This window comes from Macrotis lagotis, chromosome X (genome assembly GCF_037893015.1).
Source record: "Macrotis lagotis isolate mMagLag1 chromosome X, bilby.v1.9.chrom.fasta, whole genome shotgun sequence".
NCBI lineage: Eukaryota > Metazoa > Chordata > Mammalia > Peramelemorphia > Peramelidae > Macrotis > Macrotis lagotis.
In genome coordinates, this window is record NC_133666.1 from 621,091,338 (window position 1) to 621,114,578 (window position 23,241).

The window sequence follows — 23,241 nt, forward strand, 5'->3', positions numbered from 1 at the left end:
TCTGTGTTCAGATACCATCAGCTCTGTCTCTGGGATGGATGTCATTCTTTATTGAAAGTCCAGAGAAATTGCTTCAATGTCCACCCCCCCCAAAGTTGCGACTGCTAATTGTATTTCTCTACATCCATTTCTCCCACTCCCATTTATTCTATTTTCTCTCTTTTCACTTCATCGCTCCTTAAAAATGTGTTGGGTGCAGCAGAGAGCACTGGCCCTGGAGACAGGATGATCCAAACTCAAATCCTGCCCCAGACACTCAACAACCACAAGATAGCATGAACCTGGGCAGGCCTCCAAATCCCACCATCTTGCCAAAAACCAAAAAAGTGTGTTGTATCTGACTACCCTCTCCGATGATCTTCCCTCTTCTCTATCACCTACACTCCACCCCTTCTTTTCCCCTTGACCCCTTTCTCCCATTCCCTTCCTCTCCTTTTTCCTCTGGGGTAAGATAGATTTCTATATCCTATTAAGTGTGTATGTTGTGGAACCATATTTTTAGAGCAGTTCTAGAGAGGAGAAAGGGGACCATAAACTAGATGACTTTGAATGCTCAGGAAAAAGATGTTCTATTCAATGGAATCTTAATTAAGGGGGTGGAAATGAGAAAGAAATAACATATCCTACTTAAAGAAATGAAGCAGTCTTTATAATCTCTCTCCAGTTCTTGTGGATGGTGTCTTAGGCTTCTTTCTCCCAATACTGGGATTAACCAAAAAGGTTTCCAGGTTTTTTAAAGGTCACCTAGGCTATTACTAGGCAGATAAGACAGCTCTCCTCCTGCCCCCAAACCTCCTGGATATAAGATTATCATTTCTAGAAAAGGTCCATCATTCCTTAACAAGCCTCACTAAAACATCCACTAGAGATGTTAGGTGGAGCAACAGATTGGAGTGTTAAGGGTTGGCAGGCCTCAGTAGTGGCCAAGTCACTTAGCTTCCTGGTAACCTTAGTCATCCATCAAACAGACAATCCTCCCTGGGGGGTTGATGTTCTCACAAAGAAAAGTTTATCATCCTAGCCAGGAGGGATCAAGGATAGTAAATCCTTTAAAGAGACTCTTGCCTAGAGGTCTAGTTTCTTTTCTTTTTGGTTTTTGCAAAGCAATGGGGTTAAGTGACTTGTCCAAGGTCACATAGTTAGGTAATTATTAAGTGTCTGAAGTCATATTTGAATTCAAGTCCTGACTCCAGGGCCCATGCTCTATCCACTGCCACCTAGCTGCCCCTAGGGGTCTTGTTTCAAGAAGGTATAACAGACTGGTCACAGAAACAGAAGATATGTTGTGAGTGCTCAGCTGCCAACCTCAGGAAGTTTTGTGGTTTGATGCCTGGCTTGAATAGGAATGCATTTCTATGTTGTCTGTACCAATCCAGGTCCCTTTCTTGTCTCTACTCAGCAGTCCTTTCTGCATTGTCATCATTGGAACTCTACCAGCCATCTCATGCACCAATCCTAGTCTAACCAGAATGCTGACTAGGCAAGATCGGACAACAGACTACAAATGGGTTTTGGTCCCAACTCTACCTTGCATTTCCACAAAAGGAGAAAAGGGTTGCAATACAATAGGCAATAAAACAAAACTGGCTATAAGTTCTGAGAAGACTAGAGCTAGCTCTGTTCATTTTGATTTACAGAGTCTAGGCAAGTAGGATTCTTCCAGAAGTCCTGAATATTACTTCATCAGGAGTCCAGAGGTACCACTTAAACCTTTTCTTTTTTAATCCTGGAAAGCCTTATGTGAACTGATGCTGAGTGAAATGAGCACTATGTGAAATGAGTACACACTAACAAACAACACTGGGTGATGATCAACTACGATGGACTTGTTCATTTTAGGAGTACAATAATCAAAGATTTATGATGGAAAAGATCATCCATATCCAGGGAGAGAACTGTGGAGTTTAAATGCAGATCAAAGCTTACTATCTTCAATTTTTAAAAGATGTCTTATGTATTATGTCGTTATTTTCTCTCTAATTTTTTTCTTCTATCTGGATCTGATTCTTCTTTCACGATATGATTAATATGGATCTATGCTTTGCATTATTACACATGTAGAGTCTATAATAGATTGCTTTCTGTCAGGGGGAGGGAAGAGATAGAAAAATGTAAAACTCAAAACCTTGTAAAAATAATTGGTGAAAACTCCAATGCATGTCATTGGAAACACACACACACAATTTAAAAACCCGTTTCTTTTTCAGCTTAAACCAGAGGCAATTTTTGGCATTGGCTCTTTGGAGTTTTCTTGCAACTTGGTCTGGAAACAGACCTAGTAAGGATTTTCTCCAGTTAAATTCTCCTTTAAACTTCAAGCAACATAAATGGAAAGAGGACTTCTTTGAAAGAAAGTGGACCCTTGATATTCTCCTTTCACCAGCTCATAACCCTTTTTACAGGGAAGACCCCCAGAACTAATGGGCCACAAGAAATAAGAAAAGAGTTTAGAAATGATTTCTTTCAAGTTATTCATGACAAGAAAGTTGTAGAAAGGATGGTTAAAAAAGTCCAAGGTGACACTTGAAGTAATAATCATAAAAATAAGGAAACAATTACAAGAAGGTAAACATTTTCTCATAACTTATTATACCCACAATCAAAGAATTCCAGAGCTGGAAGGGTTAACAGAGAGTATCTAATTCTATATTTATATGAATGAGAATCTTCTTTATGGCACATACCCAAAATAACCATCCAATCTCTGTCTAAAGACCTTTAAAGATGAAGAACCTCCTCATCTCTTCCTACTATCTTCCTTCAAGTTCCGGCTAAAAATCCATTTTCTACAAGAAACTTTTCCCAATTCCTCTGAATATTAGTGTCTTCCTTCTGCTGACTATTTCCAAATTAATTTCTATATAGCTTGTATGAATATAGTTTTGCATTCAATCTCCTCCCATTACATTCTGAGCTCCTTGAGAGCAAGGAAATCTTTTGCCTTTCTTTGTATTAGCACTTAGTGGGACATAATAGACACCTAATGTTTACTGTTTGACTAACTCTTGAGGTAGCTATTCTGCTTTTAGACAGACTAAGAGTTAAGAATAAGAAGTAGTTGACACAGTCAGGGACAGTCCACCACAAGAACTCTTTGATGAAAAATATCCAAGTCCAGAAGATAACAGGCAAGATATAAAATTATACTCTTATGAAGCACTTATTTGTAGAAAACAACCTCTAGAGCTCTCTTAGGAGACATTTCTTCAAGATAAACTTTTAGACAAAGAGAATCAAAGGAAAATAAAGAAACTCACTTTAACTGCTAAAAAACCAAACCAAAAAAACCTGAGCTGTATATAATTTGCAAAGTAAGTCTAGCCTGAGAGTTCCAAGCTAGGCTCCAGCAAGGGAAGGCTCATACATGAAAGATTTCCTTTTCCTGATTTCTCAAGGGACTGATTTGGGAAAGAAAAACCAAATATCTCAAGATGAGAAAGGCACTCACAAGGCAGTTATTTTATCTCATCAGGGGTTCTGTATACCAAAAGACCCATACCCTGCCAGGTTCAGCTGGCTTGTAACTTCTCCTCCACAGAGTATAAGGGCTGTCCATCCTCAAAGTGGGAGGAGAATCAGATATCCTTTCCCCCTTAGCCTTAAACACCTGGTTTCTATGGAATTTACAGGGTATCCTGGGACAAAGCTGCAAAAATATAAACAACAGCTCCTACCCAGTTGAGCTTTGATCTAGAATTCCAGATGCACACCCTGATTTATTCTGCAAATCAGAGTTGCTCAAGGGAGTGGGGCTTTATAGTGCCCTGGGTCAAGCTTCTAGTCATCATCAACAACAAAAACACTCTAGCTGTTTATTCCTTTGGATGTTCCTTCCCACACCTAAGATTCTGTCACATTTTGCTTTCAATCTTCAGTTTCTGAACTTTCTTGTAAGGATTTTCACCATATAGCCAGCTCTTAGTTTAACATGGCACAACCCAATATTTTGGGCCAAATCACACCACATTCTCTACTGCTACTACCCTGGAATACACTAATTATCATGCAGTATGATTTCCTGGGGATGGTGTTAAGCTTGTTGAGACTGATAAATATTTCTCTAATTGTCTCACAGTTAGGTAAAGACCAAGGAATGAGAAGGCTTGGCCCAACCCATTTCTTTCTAGTTCTGCCCATCCCAAGGGTAGATATCAGTTCAACAGCTCAACAACTGGAAGCTTAGTCAGAAAAAGCTTAGGGATGCAGGGTTAATCACTCTGACAAGCAGCTATATGACTGAAGAAAGCCAAGGGCTCTGATATTGTTTTGTTGACCTCTACTTCTATGGGCTTGGAAAAAAACTTTTTCCACCTACCTCTGTTTAGCCACAGCCTGGAACAAACCCACGGCTGCCTGCTCACCAGTTAGTGAGAGCATGCATTTTTCAGGGGATTGCACTCCTGAATCTTAAGGTTAGTAATGATATGATATGCCAATACCAGCTATCTTTTACACAGTGCTTTATAAATACGATCCCATTTGATTCTCACAAATGTCTTGGGAAGTGGGTACTATTAATATCCTTATTTTACAAAGGAAATAAAGCAAGGTAAACTTAAGTGAAGTGACAAGCTCAGGGTCACAAATATACTAATTATCTAAGAGCAAACTTGAACTGATCGATCTTCCTGACTCCAGGTCCAGTATTCTAATTAGTTGCTATGCCTGACTGCCACCATACATCTCTCTCTGTTCTGTTACTACTTTTATGAGACTGATATCAATTAGAAGTAATAATAATAATGATGATGATGATGATAACTAACATTTATAGGGCTTCTAAGATGCTCCGGGCACTGTGCCAAGTGATTTACAACCAGTATCTCATTTTATTCCCACAACTCTGGGAGATAAATGCTACCATCAACTCCATTTTTCAGGGGTTAACTGACTTATCTAAGGTCATGATGCTCCTAAGTATCTGAGACCACATGTGAACTCAGGTCTTCCTGACACCAATCCCTGCACCCTAACTACAGTGCTCCCTAGGTAGGTGACCCCATCATCTTCAATTCCACCCTAAATGGAAAATAAAACAAGGTGGAATCGAATATCTCTTACCAGGATTCTGCCTAATGAAAATTTAAATCACAGCATTTTCCCTGATGATTTTAGAGGCCAATACTATCTCTTCTCATCACCAGGCTCTAACTCAGGATCACAAGATCTTAAAGCTGGAAGTGATCTCATGGACCTCCAAGCTCTTCTCTGGTGCTCCACTGTGAAGGCCTCTTCCCTCGGCCACGGAGAAGTCTTGCAGCAGCCCAGTAGTGCTTCCCCCCACATCAAGCGGCCCCCCAGCCCCTTCCCCCCACTTTTAGCTGTGCAGTCGAGGAGGGGCGGCCAGCGTGGCCAGCCCCTGGCCGGGCTTCGGCAGGAGCGCCGCGGGCCGGCCCCTGGCCGTCACCCCCCGCCCGGGCTGCGGCAGGCCCGCCCCTCGGGGCGCCCCGGGTCCCCGCCGGGCTCCCGGGGGGAGGAGGCGCCGCCAGCCCGCGCCCGGCCCAGGCCCTCACCGGGCTCCAGCAGATCAGCGGGTCTGTCTCGGGGTCGCTCACGAGGGTCCACAGCTTGGTCAGGAAGGCAGGGACGTTGCTGGGCCCCGCCATGCCGGGGATTCCGGGCAGCTCCATTCCGGGGGCCGGCGGGCTGGGCAGGGCCGGGCCGGGCCGGGAGGCGGCCGGGGCAGGGCCGGCCTGCTGCGAGAGGCCCGGGAAGGGAAGGAAGGACGGCTGCCGCTTAGCGCCGCCGCCGCTGGGGCTGCAGGGGACCCGCTGCCTCGGCCTCAGGCGCCGTAGCCGACTCCGCCGCTGCCCAAGCCGCTACCGCCGCCCGCTGCGCAGACAGAACTCCGAGGCCCAGCATGGCCGCCGCCATCTTGCGACGGGCTCGCCCCCGGCGACGCGCGCTGCCTACGCCCGCACGCCCGCGACGTCCGCTCCGCCCCAACGGCATCCCGGCTCGGCCTCTCGCGTGCGCGTTTATTTCCTCCTGGCCACTCTTTTTCCTGGATCTCCGGCCCCCCCCCCCCCCCCCCCCCCGCCTTCGGTGGACGCCGGGGCGCAGGCGCGCCCTGCGACGGCCGCCTGAGCGCATGCGCACTCGTCTTCCTCGGGAACGAGGCGAGGCAGGCTCTCTCTCTCTCTCCTGCGCAGCCTCGGCGATGCGGACGCACCCATCGCCGCGCCAAGCGCAGGCGCACTCTGCTTCTGGTCCCGAGCCCGACAGGAAGGGGAGGGAAGAGGGAAGAGAAGTCCCTGGCCGCCGGAGCTAGGAAGCGGCGCGAGGAGCGGCGGGAACATGGCTGGGGCGCGGGGCGGGAGGCGCGCGGGCACGGGCGCAGGAGCTCCAGCGGGGGCCCGAGGGAAGGCCGGCAAGAGGCCCGCGGAGCGCCAGCCGGGGCTGCGGGAGGCGGAGTCCGGCGAGGAGGTGACAGTACCAGGCGGGCCACGTGCGCGGGCGGAGGGCACCGGGGGCCGGGGAGACCGGGGACAGGGGTGGGAAGGAGGGCGCTGCGAGGGCGTGCTGAGAGCCCTGGCATGGGGAAGGGGCCCCGAAGTGACGGGGGGGGCCTGGCCGTGTCCGGGCTCACAGAAGCAGGACATAGGGCTGGTGGCCTCAGAGAGGGTGCGAGGGTGCGAGGGAGCGGGAGCCGGAGAAAAGACCCTCGTCGCTGATTGACAACATTTTGTGGAGATTCCCAAAGGGGTGATTTAGGCGAAGGGGCCGGTGGGGGTCAGCAGATGGCCATGAGCAGGGGCAGAGTGGTTGGGAGAGACGTTGAGGGGAGCTTCGAAAAGCTGGGGAGTAGCGGAGAAGGACCCCAAGAAGTGGTGCTGAAGTAAAATGGGGAAGAATCGGCGCTGTAGGGAGAGAAGGTGTAGGGAAAACCGCTGAGGATGATGGATCCGAGGAGGTGGGACTTGGGGGTGTTGGGGAGTCGGGGTGGAGAAATTGAGGAGAGAGGGATACCTTGAGATGGGTTTGTCGAGGAGGTAGGCATCCTGAAAAGAGAAGAGTGAGGGAAGGAGAGCAGCTAGGTGGCCCAGGGGATAGACCCGAGTTCAAATCGGGCCTCAGGCACTTAATAATGACCTAGCTGTGTGACCTTGGGCAAGCCACTTAACCCCATCGCCTTGTAAAAACCAAAAGAGAGAGAGAGAGGAGGGAAAGGAGTTTGAGAGATGAGTGTCCAGGTGAAGAAGGAAAAGGGACTAAGGTATATAGAATCTAGAATACCCTGGGCAAAGAGCTAGTCTTTTTTGGATGGAGGCCCTTGAGGTGTTAACGCACTGACAAATGAAACCTTCCCTTCTCCTTCAGTTGCTTCTCTGCTTCTATTTTTTCAGAATGAGATTCTCTCTAGGGTCATTGGGTACCCTTGCACTTCATAGCTTTTTTTTTTTTTTGTAAACCTCACATCTTAGAGAGATCAGAGATTTTGTTTATAGTAGGTGTGGACCCCAGATTGTAAACTGGGAATTTCTGGAGCTAGGTATTTCCTCATTCTGTATCCAAATACCTCTTAGCACCTAGAATTTGCCAGCCTTTTTCATGTGACCTGTGGATTGATTATTGCTACCTTTCTTAGCAGTCAGTTTTATATAAGGCTATTTTCCATTATGGGTCTGATTTGGTGGTCCAGAGAGGAAGGCATATTTCAATTTAAATGTAAAGAGGTTGGATTTTATAGACATGTGACACTGGGAGAACAAGAGTAAGTTCCTTAAGGGTACAGTTTATATATTATACCCTTTGTCATCCTCTATAGAACCTAGCAGAATCGTATACTTGTTGAGAGACTGTGAATGACTAAGTGAAAGAAGATCTAAACTCAATAGGAGCAATTTAATAACCCCTGGATAAAGGAATTTGGAAATAATAACAGTAGCTAGTCTTTATATAGCATTTGCAAAGCACCTTACATATATTATCTCCTTTGATTGGTATTGAACTTGATCTGCCTATCTGGCTAATGGTGCCTCTCAATCCTTCTCACTTCTGACTGGCACCATAACATAGACAGAGGCTGTTTTGAGGGGTTCTATACTATAACATAAATGCTTCTTTGGCAGCTGTCTCTCTTCACCGGTCCAGCTCCCAGTCAGAGTGCTGCAGACAGTGAGTCTGGCCCATCTGACAGTGAAGAGAGTGTGTTCTCAGGTCTGGAGGACTCTGGCAGTGACAGTAATGAGGATGATGCCAGCAGTATTGAAGATGAACAACCCAGGAGCATCCCAAAGATGACTCGGGTCAAGTCACTGGTAAGTAAAATGGTTTTTGTTAAAGGTTCTTCAGGAAACATAATAAAATTGTATGCCATTTCTTTCTTCTGTGACTTTATCCCTTGAAACCTTCAGGAGTACTAAAGACTATCCTTCCATATTCTTTGTTACTGTGTAATCAGTGAAAAAGCATTTAAGGTCTTACTACAGGTGGTTACTATGCCATGGATAGAGAGATAAATAAGGAGAGATGTCTGTTCTCAAGGAGATTACATTCTAAACAGTAGAATGGAGATTGGGCTGGGAGTCAACAAGCTTGAATTTTATTTCATTTTATTTTTAAAATTTTGAATTTAAAAACTGAAAGACCATTTCCATATAGAGAGAATACATAGGATGTATATGAAAAATCGGAATCTACTTTAATACAGTTTTTGAAAAAAGTATGAATTATGCATATTACGTTTAAAACTGCCTATTTCTCTGTTTCCTTCTGAATTCATTTTATTTTCTTCTGTGCATTTGGAAAAATGTTTCAGTGGTTTGCTTTTTATCTACTTCTCCCATTAAAAAACCGAAAAAAGGAAAAAAACCCAACCTTGAATTAAATAAGCATGGTCAAGCAAAATGAATGCACATGGTATCCATGTCTAAAAATGTGTGTCCCTTTCTGTCCCATGAGTCTGTCACCCATGTCTGAATCTGGACATTTTGTCATAGATCCTCTAGAGACATGGTCATTAGTTGTTTGAAGATATTTTTCTTAGCCACATTGTTTTCTTGATTTTGCACACTTTTCACTTTTCATCAATTCATACTCATTCTGAAATCATTTTTTTTCTTCTGTCTCTTATAGTAATATGCCCAAAATAAATAAATTTAAAAAATATAGCCTTTATATTTATACACCACAGTTCTCAGTCTTTTTCCAGTTCTGTAAGAGAAGCCCAAAGGTACCTCCTTAGATTCTAGTTCTTTGTGTTAAAATTCCCCCACCCACCCACCACCACCATTTTCCATTTTTAGTCCCTCATTCAGGTTAGGAGGTTTGTTTTCATTGTGGTTCTACCCTCCTTCCTTTGTATTATCTTCCCCCTTAACTTCCTGGCTTGTTTCTCTGTGAGATTTAGTATATTTCTGCACCAAATTGTTTGTGTGTGTGTGTTTGTTCAACCCTTTCTCCATTTCAGATAAAAGGGAGATTCATCTGATTTCTTGTTACCTTGACTCTCCTCTTCTGTGCCTTGTGTACTCTTTTTCTTATATGTCTCAAGTATGAGAAGCAGGAAGTTCCATCCCCTTCTTTTTTCCTTTTCTATATTAGTATATTTCTTTTACTCTCTTTTTGCTTTTCCTTCTACAAACCCTCAGAACAGAACTATCTTAGCCTTTATTCTTTCTTATATAATTCCCTTAATACCTTTGAACAGATTGAGGTTCATATGGAACACTTGCTTCTTTAGAATTTTAATGTTACATTACACACCTACTTTTCTTAGTTTCCCTTTGACTTTTCTGTTTGCATTTTAGAGTTCTTACTTGACTGTTCCTCTTATCAGAAAGTAATGATTTTGGGGGAATCTGGTGTCCCTTTCTGCATGGTCTATTCTAGTTTTCAAAGAGTCCATTATGGAACTTTTTTCTTCTGAACTATTTATTTTTCTTAAAATTTTGCTCCAGAGATTTTTATTTAATTTAATTTTTTTCCTCTCACTTCATTTCTTCTAGATATTCATGTAATCCCTGTAGAAAATCCATTTTTTTCCTTTGAAACTCTGCTTGAAATTATTAATGGAGTTTGTCTCTCTTTTTGCAATCTCTAGATTTGCATGATTTTTTACTGGTTTGTGTTTCCTTTGACTTATTTATCTTTTAATTTCCTGAATTGATTCTGTCCATGGCTGTGCTTTTAGATGGAATAGTCAATTCTGCTTTGTCTGACATTGAAACACTGAGGTTAGCGCTCTCCTCCCCTTTGGGGTTTATTCTCACTGACTCTTTGAGATTTAGAATCTTTAGAGGGATTAAGGACCTCTATTATATCTTAAGATAGAGTGCTAGGGATCTTGGCATAGTGCTCTTGGTTGAATGACCACAAGTATCTTTCTGACTAATCTGCAAGGAGTGGGAAGGATAAAAAGGTATGGTTAGGTGTGGAAGACTGCTTCACAATAAGCAACCATTATTTCTGGAGTCATTACCAAAAGTAAAATGAGAGGCAAAGAATCAGAAATTGAGGGGATGCCCATCAATTGGAAAATGGATAAACAAGCCATATATATGAATGTTATAGAGTATTATTGTTATGCAAAAAATCATGATTGGCTTGACTTAGGAAAAACCTGGAAAGACTTGCAGGAACTGATGCTGAGGGAAATGAGCAGAACCAGACAAACATTGTACACATTAACAGCAACATTGTATGATGATCAGCTATGATGGACTTACTCTTCTCAGCAGTACATTAATCAAAGACATTCTAATAGATTTATGATGGAAAATACCATCCACATCTAGAGAAAGAACTTTGGAATCAGAATGTTGAGTAAAGTATATTGTATTTACTCTTTAAAACTTCTTTTTTTTTTTCTTTCATTCTCATGTTTATTTCTCCCCCCCCCCCTTAGTTCTAATTTTTCTTTCATAGCTTGACTAACATAGGAATATGTTAAATGTCATTTTTCTATGAACAACCTATATCAGTTTGTTTGTTGCCATAGGGATGGAGATAGGATGGGTAGGGAAGGTGGTGGGAAAAATGTGAAACTTAAAAGCTTGCAGAAGAATGAATTTTGGAAGCTATCTTTGCATGTAATTGGGCAATAAGTAAAAAAAAAAAGAGAAAAAACTATCACCAGAAGCTTAAAGGATAGTTTAGGTTGACCTGCACTGTCCAACCCCCAATTCTAGGAGCTCATTCTTTTCTAATCCTGTAAGCCTATGACAGTTATTCTTGTCAGGGCCTGACTCAGCTCAATTCTTTTGTAGTTTAGGTTGTTAGAAATTGGAATTGTAATATTTCTGTGAAAATGTTGCTCATTTTGCAGGTTGATTTCATAGCCTGAAACTTTACTAAAACTGTTGCCTCAGTTAGTTTCATTGTTGATTTTTAGGAATTTCTAAATAGATAGCATATCATCAGCAGAAATATTATGTACAGTGCACTTTAATAGGTCTAGAGGGCAGATCCAGTTAAATATAAAACATGGTTTCTCCTAAAGGAGCTTACTCCATTAGGGAAGATTTTTTTTGTTGTTTAGTAATTGCTGTCATGTCCAAATCTTAGTGACACCTTTTGGGGTTTTCTAGGTAAAGATACTACAGTGGTTTGCCATTTTCTTCTGCAGCTCATTTTTCAGATGCAGAAACTGAGGCAAACAGGTTAAGTGACTTGCCCAGGGCCATACAGCTAGGAAGTGTCTGAGGCCCAGGTCTTCCTGACATGCATATATATATATATATGTATGTATATGTATATGTGTGTGTGTGTGTGTATGTATGGAGAGAGAGAGAGAGAGAGAGAGAGAGAGAGAGAGAGAGAGAGAAGATAACCAGTAGCATTGGGTTTAGAATTAGATTGTCTGGATTTGAATATTGATTTCTGGGACCCTGAACAAAGTCCTTTAAGAAAGACATTTTGAAAGGCAATCTAGTAGAGTGGATAAAGTGAAGGATTTGGAATATGGAAAACTTGATACTTGTCTCTTAAGAATTTCAGACAGCTCACAAAGTTATGGAATCCTCCAATATTTGCCTGTAAAGCAGAAAATAATAAGTACAAAGTGAGAGCGATTTGATGAGAAATATGAGGAAGAATGTGTTCCATCCTGGGGTAGTCAGGGAAACCTTCATGGAAGATAAGTATTTGAACTGGGCATTGATAGAAGGGAAGAAGTTAATTTATAGATTTTGTTTTTGTCATCTTTATTTCCATGTCTTCCCTCCTTCCCCCTGCCCCCTCCAAAAGAAAAGTTGTTCAAATAAGACAAATCAACACATCATTTGAATCTGACAGTCTATACAATTTGCCATACCCATAATCCCTCACCTCTCCAAAGGGAATGAGCTGTGTTTTTTTTCTCTCTTCTTTGGGACTAGATTATAATTACACAGTACTCAATTTGATTTTTTTCTTAACATTTACATTTTTGTGTATTTTCTTGAATCTGCTTACTTTACTTCACATCCATATAAATTTTTCTGTGCTTCTCTGTATTCATTGTATTTATAATTCACAGTGTATTCCATTTCATTCATTTTCTATCATTTGTTTAGCCATTTCATTGGATAGCTAGTCCACCTGTGACATAACTGCTTTTGTTTGAAGATTTTTAACAGTGTTTCTCTACTGCCTTTCAAGAAGTTTTTCCTGACAGCAAACTTCGATTTATCTTTTGCAACTTCTACCCCTCTATTCCTGATTCTGTTCTTTGGTGCTAAACAGAACAAATTCAGTCCTTCAGATACTTGAAGATAGCTATGTTATCTGTTAGTCTTCTCAGCTTCAAAGCTACATCCTTTAATCAGTTCTCAAGTTTCCAGCCCCTACAGTTGCACTTGGTTTGTTGGAAGGAAGGGGAAGAGGGAGGAATGAGCAAGTGTTAGTGCCTTCTGAGTGCTGGGCATTCACTGATACTTTATATTGTTCTCTCACTTGATCCTTAAAATAGCCCTGCTTGGTAAGTGCTCTTAGTATTCCTATTTTACAGTTGAGGAAACTGAGGCAGAGCTTAAGTGACATCCCCAGGATTCCATATCTAGTTGAACTCAGCGATTGCCACTGTAGCATTGCTGCCTCTGATTAGTAAAGCATTGTCTCAAAGCCCTTCAACATCCTGTTTTACCTGAACATGCTTTAGCTTATCGGTATTCTTAATTTATTCTTAATTCTTTAAATGTGTTCTAAGGAGGGCAGAGTGCAATTTTGCTTGTCCTTGTAGTCTAAGATCTGATGACTTTAGCTGCCACATCACATTGCCAACTCATTGAATGTTTAGTTGATCAGTCAGTCAAGCAATCAGTCTTTTAAATTGTAAGGTCTTTTTATTTTATTTTTTTGAATTTATTTTTTATTCTCATTTTGTACAAATTTTTTTTACATTAATAAAATATTCTTGTTTATAAGTAAACAAAATGCCCCTCTCCCCATGAATATAGATAGACTTGCTTGGGTGAAAAAAGTAAAGGGGAGAGAAAAAAATTAAAATTTAAAAAAATAACAGTAATAATTGTAGGTATGGCCAGGTGGCGCAATGGAAGCACCAGCCCTGGAGCCACGAGCACCAGAGCCCATATCCAGCCTTGTAAACCCAACAGTCACCCAGCCGTGTGACATGCAAGCCACCCAATCCCCACTGCCCTGCAAAAACCAAAAAGAAGGGAGAAAAAAGACCCCAAATAAAATGAAATAGTAATAATAGTAGGGGTGGATGGGTGGCAGACAGAGCAATGGCCCTTGAGCCAGGAGCACCTGGATCCAAATCCGGACCCAGACACCCAAAGATCACCCTGCTATGTGGCCCCAGGCATGCCACCCAGCCCCACTTGCCCAGCACCCTCCCCCAAATAATAATAACAAAAAATGTGCTTCAGTCTTTGTTCTAACACCAACAAGTCTGTCACGGGTGGATCACATTCTTTATAAGTCCATCACAAAAGTTACTTCTATATTTTTCCACCATTGCCATTGCTGATTGCAACTCCCTCCTTTCTTATTTCTCCACTACCATGTACTATGTTTTCTGTCTCCTTTCACTCTGACTCTGCTGTAGGGTAGCTGAGTGGCGCAGCAGACAGATCCCTGGTCCTGGGGCCAAGAAGCCCTGAGCCCCCATACCACCCCTTAGGCCCAGAATCCACCTGGCCCCTATGGCCCTGGGCAGGCCTTCCAATCCCAGCCCCTTGCAAGAAGTAAAAGAGAAAAATGTGTTATATCTGACTACTCTCCCCCCATGGTCCATCCTCTCCTGCTTTATTCACATCCCCACCCCTTCCCCCTGCTCCCCCCTCCTTCTTACTCCAGATGTCTATACCCCATTGAGTATATTTGCTGTTTTCCTCTCCTAGCCACCTCTAATGAGAGCAAAGGTTCCCTTATTCCCTCTTGCCTCCCCCCTTCCATATCATTGCAATAGCTCAATGTAATAAAAAAAATCTTATTATGTGAAATATCTTGGACTATTCCCCCTCTCCTTTTTCTTTCTCCCATTCCATTTCCCTTTTTTTCTATTGACTCCATTTTTACCCCATATTTTATCTTCGAATTCAGCTTTCTCCTGTGCTTCAACTACAAAAGCTCCCTCTACCTGCTCTATTAACTGAGAAGGTTCATATGAGTATTATCAGTGTCATTTTTCTATGCAGGAATACATGCAGTTCATCCTCATTAAGTCCCTCATATTTCCCCCCTCTCCTCCAACCTCCATGCTTCACCTGAGTCCTGTATCTGAAGATCAAACCTTCTGTTCAGCTCTGGCCATTCCAAAAGGCCAGAGGACATTCAGCCTTGCTGGGTAGTTCATTCTTGGCTGCATTCTAAGCTCTTTTGCCTTCCAGTATATTGTATTCCAAGCCCTACGAGCTTCCAATGTAGTTGCTGTTAAGTCCTGTGTGATTCTGACTGCGGCTACACGATATTTGAACTGTGTCCTTCTGGCTGCTTGTAATATTTTTTTCTTTGAGTTGGGAGTTCTGGAACTTGGCTATAATATTCCTAGGGGTTGGTTTTTTGGGATCTCTTTCTCTGGGGGATCGGTGGATTCTCCATTTCTATTTTGCCCTCTGCTTCTAGAATATCAGGACAATTTTCTTGTAGTAATTCTTTGAAAATGTCAAGGCTCTTTTTCTGATCATGACTTTCAGGTATTCCAATAATTTTTAAATTATCATTCCTAAGTCTGTTTTCCATATCAGTTGTTTTTTCAATGAGATGTTTCACATTTTCTTCTAATTTTTCATTTTTTTGGTTTTGAAGTATTGTTTCCTGATTTCTGGTAAATTCATCAATCTCCCTGAGTTCTATTCTTTGTCTGAAGGATTTGTTCTCAGAGAGTTTTCTTATCTCTTTTTCCATCTGGCCAATTTTGCTTTTTAAAGCATTCTTCTCCTCAATAACTTTTTGAACTGTTTTATCCATTTGACCTAAGCTGGTTTTTAGCATGCTATTTTCTTCAGCATTTTTTTGAATTTCCTTGACTAAACTACTTGACTTCATTTTCATGTTTTTCCTGCATCTCTCTCCTTTCTTTTCCCAGTTTTTCTTCCAGCTCCCTCATTTGATTTTCAAAGTCTTTTTTGAGCTCTGTCATAGCCTGAGCCCAATTTCTGTTTTTCTTGGAGTCTTTAGATGCAGGAGCTAGTCCTTCCTCATCTTCAGACTGAGTATTTTGATCCTCCTTGGGCTCATTTGCAAAATATTTCTCAATAGTCTTCCTCTTTTTTCTCTGCTTGCTCATTTTCCCAGCCTGGGCCTGGTTTTGGGGTGCTTCCTGAGCTTTTGGGACACTCCCACAAGGGTCTCAGTGTGTGAGGCTCTGTCCTCCTTCCTGGTCTGTGAATGACCATAAGCGCCCCCCCTCTGCCACGGGGCCGAGGTGGGGGGGGGGCCTGTTGTTCTATGGTGGGGCCTAGACTGGGATCAGGATCTGAATGGTCAGAGCCCCAGAGTCCTGTTCCAGGGGCAGAGGACAGAGCTGGTCAATCTCTCTCTCTTCACTCCCCTCCCTCAGCTCAATGGGCTCATGCCCTGGGGGCTCCTGCTTACAGGCTTGCCTGCTTCTGTTTCCTGGATCAGGGCTGGGGAAAGACCAAGCTGCTAGCTGTGTGCCCTGAGGGCTGGGCTCCACGTGCTTGCTCTGGCAGAGGTCCCCAGCTGTTCCCCCACTTTGTGCCCGGTGCTCCCCGGGGTGCAGCTCCAGAGACTCCCCCGCTGCTGTGAGCTGGGGCTCCCAGCACCCTGGGGCTGCCTCCAGGAGGCTGAAGTTCTTTCCCTCTGGCGGGCCGCCCCTCTGACCCCAGGGAGCAGAGCCTTTCTGCTCTTTTCCAGGTTGCCCTGAGTAGGGGAACTGCCTCACTGGGTCCCTTTGTGGGTTCTGTCTCTCAAAAGTTTAGAGTCCTTAGTTTCGAAGTTTTATCAGAGTGCCTAAAACTGGATCCCTTCTTGTCACCATCTTGGCTCCGCCCCCCTGTAAGGTCTTTTGAAGGCAGGAACTGTCTTGCCTCTTTTTCTATCCTTATCTTTAGTCCAGTGCCTGGTAAGTAGTAGGCACTTAAATGTTTATTGATTGACTGATTGAAATGCTCTCTTAATACTCACAATAGACATCACTCTATTCTCTTCCATTTTGCAAAAATTGGGACATTTGTACATCTCCAAACTTGTGGTACCACTTTTTCACATTTTTCTCATTGAATTTTCCCATTTCCATTGATTTTCCATGATTTTTATAGATGAATTTCAAGTATCACTGGCATCTCTTGCTCCTTATCTGAGCTAGGTCACTTGAAGTTTATCAAAGGCAACTAAATGTTCTCTTACTGTCTCAATACTTGGATATTGACTCTTTGGGTACTATTTTACCTTGTCATATTCAATTCAAAGATCTTTTTTCTTGGAAGAAAAAAACAAACATTATCAATTTAGTGGCTCTAACTACTTTCTGTTTTCTGTTTTTATCCCTTCCACCAGGAGCAAAGGACCTTTCCCTTGTATTGTTTTATTTCCCTTCATTTTAGCTTTCCTATCAGCATCAGATCATTGTGAACTTTCTAATTCCTGGCACAGCTTTTATAGGAGTACTACTCTTTTGTGTTCATGCTTTGATATTTTGCCTTATATTAAATTCATTTTTGTGCTTCTATATTTCTTATCATTTCTTTATAAAAAAAGTCTAAAATGGTTGATGAGTTCCTGTGCATCTATATCAATCTTTTCTGAAGAAATCCCATTTCTGGGGCAGCTAGGTGGCGCAGTGGATAGAGCACCAGCCCTGGAGTCAGGAGGACCTGAGTTCAAATGTGGCCTCAGACACTTAATAATTACCTAGCTGCCACTTAACTCCATTTGCCTTGCAAAAAACCTAAAAAAAAAAATCCCATTTCCTCTCTTCATCCTAGGCTGATTTTCCTCATTAATCCTAGGCTGATTTTCCTTATATTGATAAATCCTCCCTAGCATTCCTCTGAACTTTTGGAAATCATTTTCCCAAAATTAAGAGTGCATTCCAGATAATGTCCAGACTTTCTTTCTATATCATGAATTCTAGGAGAATATGATCATTTCCATTTAGAATTTCCATCATTTCCAAGTTCTTCCCTTTTAGTGAGAAACAGATCCACAGTAGAATTTTCCCTTGGTTCTTCTGCCTTTTGAAGGATGAAATTATCACAAAGGCAATTCAAGAAATTGATTTGTTCCATTTTTGCAAATGTTTGACTAACTGAAGTTCATTACTGCTGTCATATTTCCTGTTTCAGGTTTGTGCTATCTCCTGCACTGTTTACCTGTTTCCTCTTTTTTTTTGGATAGTTTATGGTACACTCTGGTGACAAAATAGCGTTTGTTTCTCCCTCTGTTGATCTTCATCCAAATGGTCTTTGTAATGTGTGTCATCCTGTTGCGCCACCCCTGGGCTCCCTTATGATTCCTGGATTTCCTCACATGAGTGAGAACAGCAAGCTAGGCATATCATCTCCTACCTCTCTCCAGGCTCCTGAGGGAAGAAGAAAGGAGAAATGGGTGTTTCCATCTAATTACCTGCCTTCTGTCTCTTATCTGATCCCCAGTCCAAAGATTGGGAAGAGGAGAGTGCCTTTCACTTAGCAATTACATACTAGTACCTGGTCATATCATATACTTTCATACTTTTTTTTAAGGGTTTTTTTGCAAGGCAAATGGGGTTAAGTGGCTTGCCCAAGGCCACACAGCTAGGTAATTATTAAATGTCTGAGGCTGTATTTGAACTCAGGTACTCCTGACTCCAGGGCCAGTGCTCTATCCACTGCGCCATCTAGCCACCCCATATCATATACTTTCTATTGAATTTGAATCCCTTTAGGCAATCATTCAATCATTTCCTTGCCACTAGGCTTCTTATTCCTGTACCCCTTAACTTCTGACTTCATTATTTAACCAAAACCATTCTCTTCAAAGTTACCCATGATCCCTTTTTAAAAATAAAAATACTATTGATATTTTCTGTTTCTTACATCACCATTGTATCCTAAGTCTTAATCGTCTTGACTTCCCTATAGCATTTGACAGTGTTCCTTCTAGATACTCTGGCTGATTTTTGTGATATTACTCTTTTTTGTTTCTTCTATGGTGAACTATTCCTCTTAGTTTTCTTTGCTCCATCTGCCTGTGAGTGTACCTCAAAGCTTTATTCTGGCCCTTTTCTTTTTTTCAGTGATTCATTAACTACCCCAAGTTCAATTATCATCTCCATGCACAATAACTAGATCTTCATGTTTATATCTGTTGCACTAGTCTTTCATCATCATCTGTCTATTACATATTTCAGCCTGGGTAACTAGGTAGTGTCCTAGGTAGAACACTGTCAGGAAGACCTGAATACAAATTGTACATATACAAGTTGTGTGACTTTGTCAGATCACTTAACCACTCAACGTCAGTTTCTTTGTCTATAAAATGTAAACTAGTATCTGTCTCCCTGAATTGTTGTGAAGGTCAAATGAGATAGCATAAATCAAGTGCTTTTCAAACCTTAAAGCATCATATAAATGCTAGCAAAATAAAACAAAATGATGCCACAGACATTTTCAACTCAGTGTGTCCAAAACAGAATTATTTTCCCCCAAAACTCACTCCTCTTTCAGACTTCACAATTTTTATCTGCTCATTCAGGCTCACAATGTTATAATCATCTGTTATTTCTCACCCTCCCTGCCTTGAGTTTCTCAATACTTTGAAGTTAAAGTCAACTCCTGAAAGTAATTGAAGCAGGAGGGTTGGTCATATCAAGTTGGGAGGTTGAGAAAATAAAAAGTAACCCTTTGTGGGTAAGAGACTTCAGTGACTGAGGATTTTTAAAATTGTTTTATAATAATCCAGGTTTTGATTAAAATTCTATCACATAATTTTGAATAGACCAACTATAGTAGTGGTCCTGGATTAGGAGCATAAAAGCATGGTGTTTAGTAGTTCTCTCATGATGCATAATTGTGTCCACCATTGTGTTATTTTTATGTTTCTGGTTCTTTCTCCTATGTTAGTTCCTTGAGGTTAGGAAACCACATCTTTTCATTTCCATGATTTTCAAGATTAGCCCAGGGTTTTATTAAATTTGTGTCTGTTTCTTACTGTGTCATAGCTTATGTTCTACAAAGTGTAGAAAATATACCAAAACATGGCAATATGTACTTTTTTCTGTCCCACCCTGGGGGTCAAGTTCTACTTAGCTGTGTGACCATAGGTAAGTCACTGAAGTTCTGGGAGCTTCAGTTTCCTTATATTTTGATTTGCCATTTTAGTGAGAGCCCTGGGGGTAGCTCAGCTTCAATTACTAAAGCATTTAATAAACCAACAGGCAGACCACATAAAATTGCCCTGCAGGCAGCATGTGGTAGATCACATTTTGGACAGCCCTGTTATAAGGTTTTAGTGTTCAAATGACATAGTATATGGATAATGCTTTACAGATCTCAAGAGTGCTAAATAAATGTTATTAAGCAGAAATCCCTTAAATACTTTGAGATTTTGTCAGTCATGGTTATTGATACATTTAGGAAGAACATTTGAGAACTAGCTGCTTGTGTTTCTCCTTTATGGCACTGTCAGAATCCCACCCTGTATGCCCTTGATGATGACAACTCATATATGGTGATTTTAAAAATAGTACAGCAGTTTGATCCATTTTCTCATTTTAGCCTCACAGCAGTCCTGTGGGATAGGTACAGATCATATCATCCCCATTTTATAGATGAGATAACTGAAGCTCCTAGAGGTATTTTACCACATCACAGGCAAAAGAGAATCTAGGTTTGACTCCACTTTGCCATGTGAGTTATGTCATTTTAGACAAATTTCACCCTTGTGGGCTTTTCAGAATGTTCAATACCAGACTATTAAAAGAACTAGGTATTCCTAGTCTGGAGAATTTGAAGGTCTCTCATGTGGAAGGAAGATTACATATTGTTCTGTTGGAACCTAAGGACAGAATGAAAAACAGTAAAGGGAAATTGATGAAGGACAGATGTGGGCTCAGTGTAAGGGGAAATACATATTAGAACTTTATTATTGTACCATAAGAAATGTTGAAATAGATGGATTCAGAGAAATATGAGAAGACCTTTATGAACTGATTCAAAGTAAGATGAGCAGAAATAGAATAAGTTAGTCAAAGTCTATACACCATATCTTAATGATAAATGTTTTTTTTTTTAGGTTTTTGCAAGGCAAATGGGGTTAAGTGGCTTGCCCAAGGCCACACAGCTAGGTAATTATTAAGTGTCTGAGACCAGATTTGAACCCAGGTACTCCTGACTCCAAGGCCAGTGCTTTATCCACTATGCCACCTAGCCACCCCTTGATAAATGATTTTGAAAGACTTAAGAATTCTGATGAATGCAATGCCTAACCACTGCCCTACAGGTCTGAGAATGATGACTGCTACCTCCTTCCTGTCAGAGGTGATAGACTTGAGCTGCAGAATATGTGTACCTTTTTGGTCGTGGCACTGCGTGGCCATCTCCACAGTGCAGTCACCATTCAGGCCATCATCTCTTCTTCTCCACTAGAAGTTTTACCATCCCAAGGGTTAGGAAAAGTTTTGACCTTAACTTGCCTCTATTGAAGTCTCCTCATTCTCCTAGCATTTCCATACTATGCCAGCTTGGATGACTCAATTTATATATTCTCCTCCTCAGAAGAATGTAAGCTCCAATAGGACATGAATTTTAGTTGTAGTTGTTGGTTTGTGGCTTGTTTTTACATTCCAGTGCTTAGCTTATTAAATGTTTTCTCTCTTTTTTTCCAATACATGGATTTGCTTTGCCTGACAATACTTAATTCTCAAGGGAGAATTTTTTTTTTAATTGAGGGGATTTAGAAGAAAGGCCATTGAATATTTTTTAAAAGGCATTGATAATAGAAGGAAGTTCATAGGGAGACAGAAGCAAATAAGAAAGCTTTGAAATTAACCTGTTGAATTTGCTTGATGCTTTGAAAAAGAATAGGTTCCATGTTGAAAAGATCATAGTTTCACATGCTATCCTTTCTGTGCTTTGAATGGAGGTTTATATTTGTGAAATTTGGACATTAAAAAAGTTCAAACAAAACAAAAAAATTAGAACTTTCTGAAAGTGAGATAGGCACTTTGGTGGGTAATGTATTTATATCCCCCCCCCCCCACCCTGGAGGTCTTAAAGAAAAGGCTAAGTGACTATCTGCTTATTAAAGTTGTCAAGGGAACTTCTGGTCAGTTATGAATTTGCCTCATAATCTAATAAGATTCTTTTGTTATTTTCTGTTTGCCCAAAGCATTTTAGCAATGGTCTGGATCTTTGTTGCATTATACATGAGAATATGACCAGAAAACATGAATTCTTCCCTTTCTGTGTTTACTACTATTTATTTACTGGGTCTCTGGCAGCTATTGAGCAAAATGATTAAAAATAGCATATTTATCTGAGAGCTTGTCAAGGTCCTAAGACTCCTCTTATACTAAGATTATTCTTGGTATTATGGCAGCACTTTCCAGTTTTAAAAAAATATTTGCCATATGTATTAATCCATTTCATTCTTGTAGCAATGCTTCGAGTTAGCTGGGTCAGGTATTTTTATCCTCATTTTACTGATGAGGAAACTAGGTCCATAGGGTGTGTCTAAGGGACTTAGCCAAGCCTGTAAACTAAGTGTCCAAGCACTCTTACAGAGCAGGCAGTGAGTATAATGGAAACAAATCCAAATTACTTGGGTTCTCATTTTGACTTTGCCACTAACAAATCATGAGATACTGGGCAAATTATTCTTATTTCTTCAGGTCTCAGCTGAGGAGAATGTATGTCCTGCCTGAAGGCTTTATAGTAAAGATTTAATGAGATAGTATGTGTGAAAGTGATTAGGAAAGTATTACTTATCCATTTGTAAGGTATGATTAGGAAGTATAAACTAAGTAAACAAGCACAATCACAGTCTGACTCTAATTTGTCTTTCTAGACTGATTTCTAATTATTCTCGGTCACGCATTCTACTGTCCAAATAAACTGGCTTACATTGCTGTTCCTTGTACACATTTCTTTTTCTTTTTAAACTTTTGATAGACTGCTCCCTATCTTTTCCTTTCAAGATGGCTCATATACTACCTCCTTCCTTAGGCCTTTGCCTTATTTCTGTTGTTGTTTGTGCTTGTTTTCGGATCCTATCTGACTTTGAATTTTTGTATTTACTTATCTGAGTGCATATCTTTGTTCTGACTTAAGCTTGGCTCAGTAGAATATAAACTACTTGAAGTCAGGGACTGTTTTCATTTTTATGTTTGTATCTACTCAGTTTCTCTTATAGTTTTTCAGGCATTTCTGACTTTTTGTGACCCTATTTGAGATTTTCTTGGCAAGGATTACTGAAATAATTTGCCATTTCCTTCTTCAGCTCATTTTCCACATGAGGAAACTGAGGCAAATAGTCTTAAAGTGATTTGCCCAAGGTCACAAAACTATTAAGTATCTGAGGCCAGATTTTAACTTGGAAAGATGAGTCTTCTTGACTCCAAAACTGACACTTTTATCCACTGTGTCCACCTACCTGAGTCTCTCATAATAAGTATTTATTATAAAAACCCACAATTGTAAGAAAGTATTAGATGATGATGATGATGATGATTAATATCCTCTTCCTCATCATCTTACCCTAGTTATATGGTTAGTATGTGAAAAGCCAAGACTAAGACATAATTCTGACAGATTAGACAATGAAGGTGCCTTGGTTATCTACTGCATCTAGAACCATCACAAGTTCTCTTGACTCTGTCTTGTCATTAGACTATGATGACTTTGGAAAAGA

General features: G+C 41.2%; 2 protein-coding genes across 7 annotated transcripts in view; one reads left to right on the forward strand and one right to left on the reverse strand.

Annotated features, from left to right (window-relative positions):
* The window catches only part of HSF1 (heat shock transcription factor 1), an 84,922-nt gene extending 79,004 nt beyond the window's left edge, over positions 1-5,918 (reverse strand). For 2 of the 6 annotated variants that reach the window (XM_074203079.1, XM_074203080.1), the window contains exon 1: positions 5,514-5,918. In XM_074203079.1, the coding sequence (XP_074059180.1) occupies positions 5,514-5,630 (117 nt within the window). In that variant the 5' untranslated portion in view covers positions 5,631-5,918. The remainder of the gene's footprint in view (positions 1-5,513) is intronic. The other 4 variants (XM_074203082.1, XM_074203081.1, XM_074203076.1 and 1 more) reach the window with 2 other exon arrangements.
* Positions 5,919-6,208: 290 nt separating this feature from the next.
* BOP1 (BOP1 ribosomal biogenesis factor) overlaps positions 6,209-23,241 on the forward strand; it is a 64,841-nt gene continuing 47,808 nt past the window's right edge. Inside the window, exons 1-2 of the mRNA XM_074203085.1 lie at positions 6,209-6,426; positions 8,073-8,261. Coding sequence (XP_074059186.1) covers positions 6,298-6,426; positions 8,073-8,261 — 318 coding nt within the window. The 5' untranslated portion in view covers positions 6,209-6,297. The remainder of the gene's footprint in view (positions 6,427-8,072; positions 8,262-23,241) is intronic.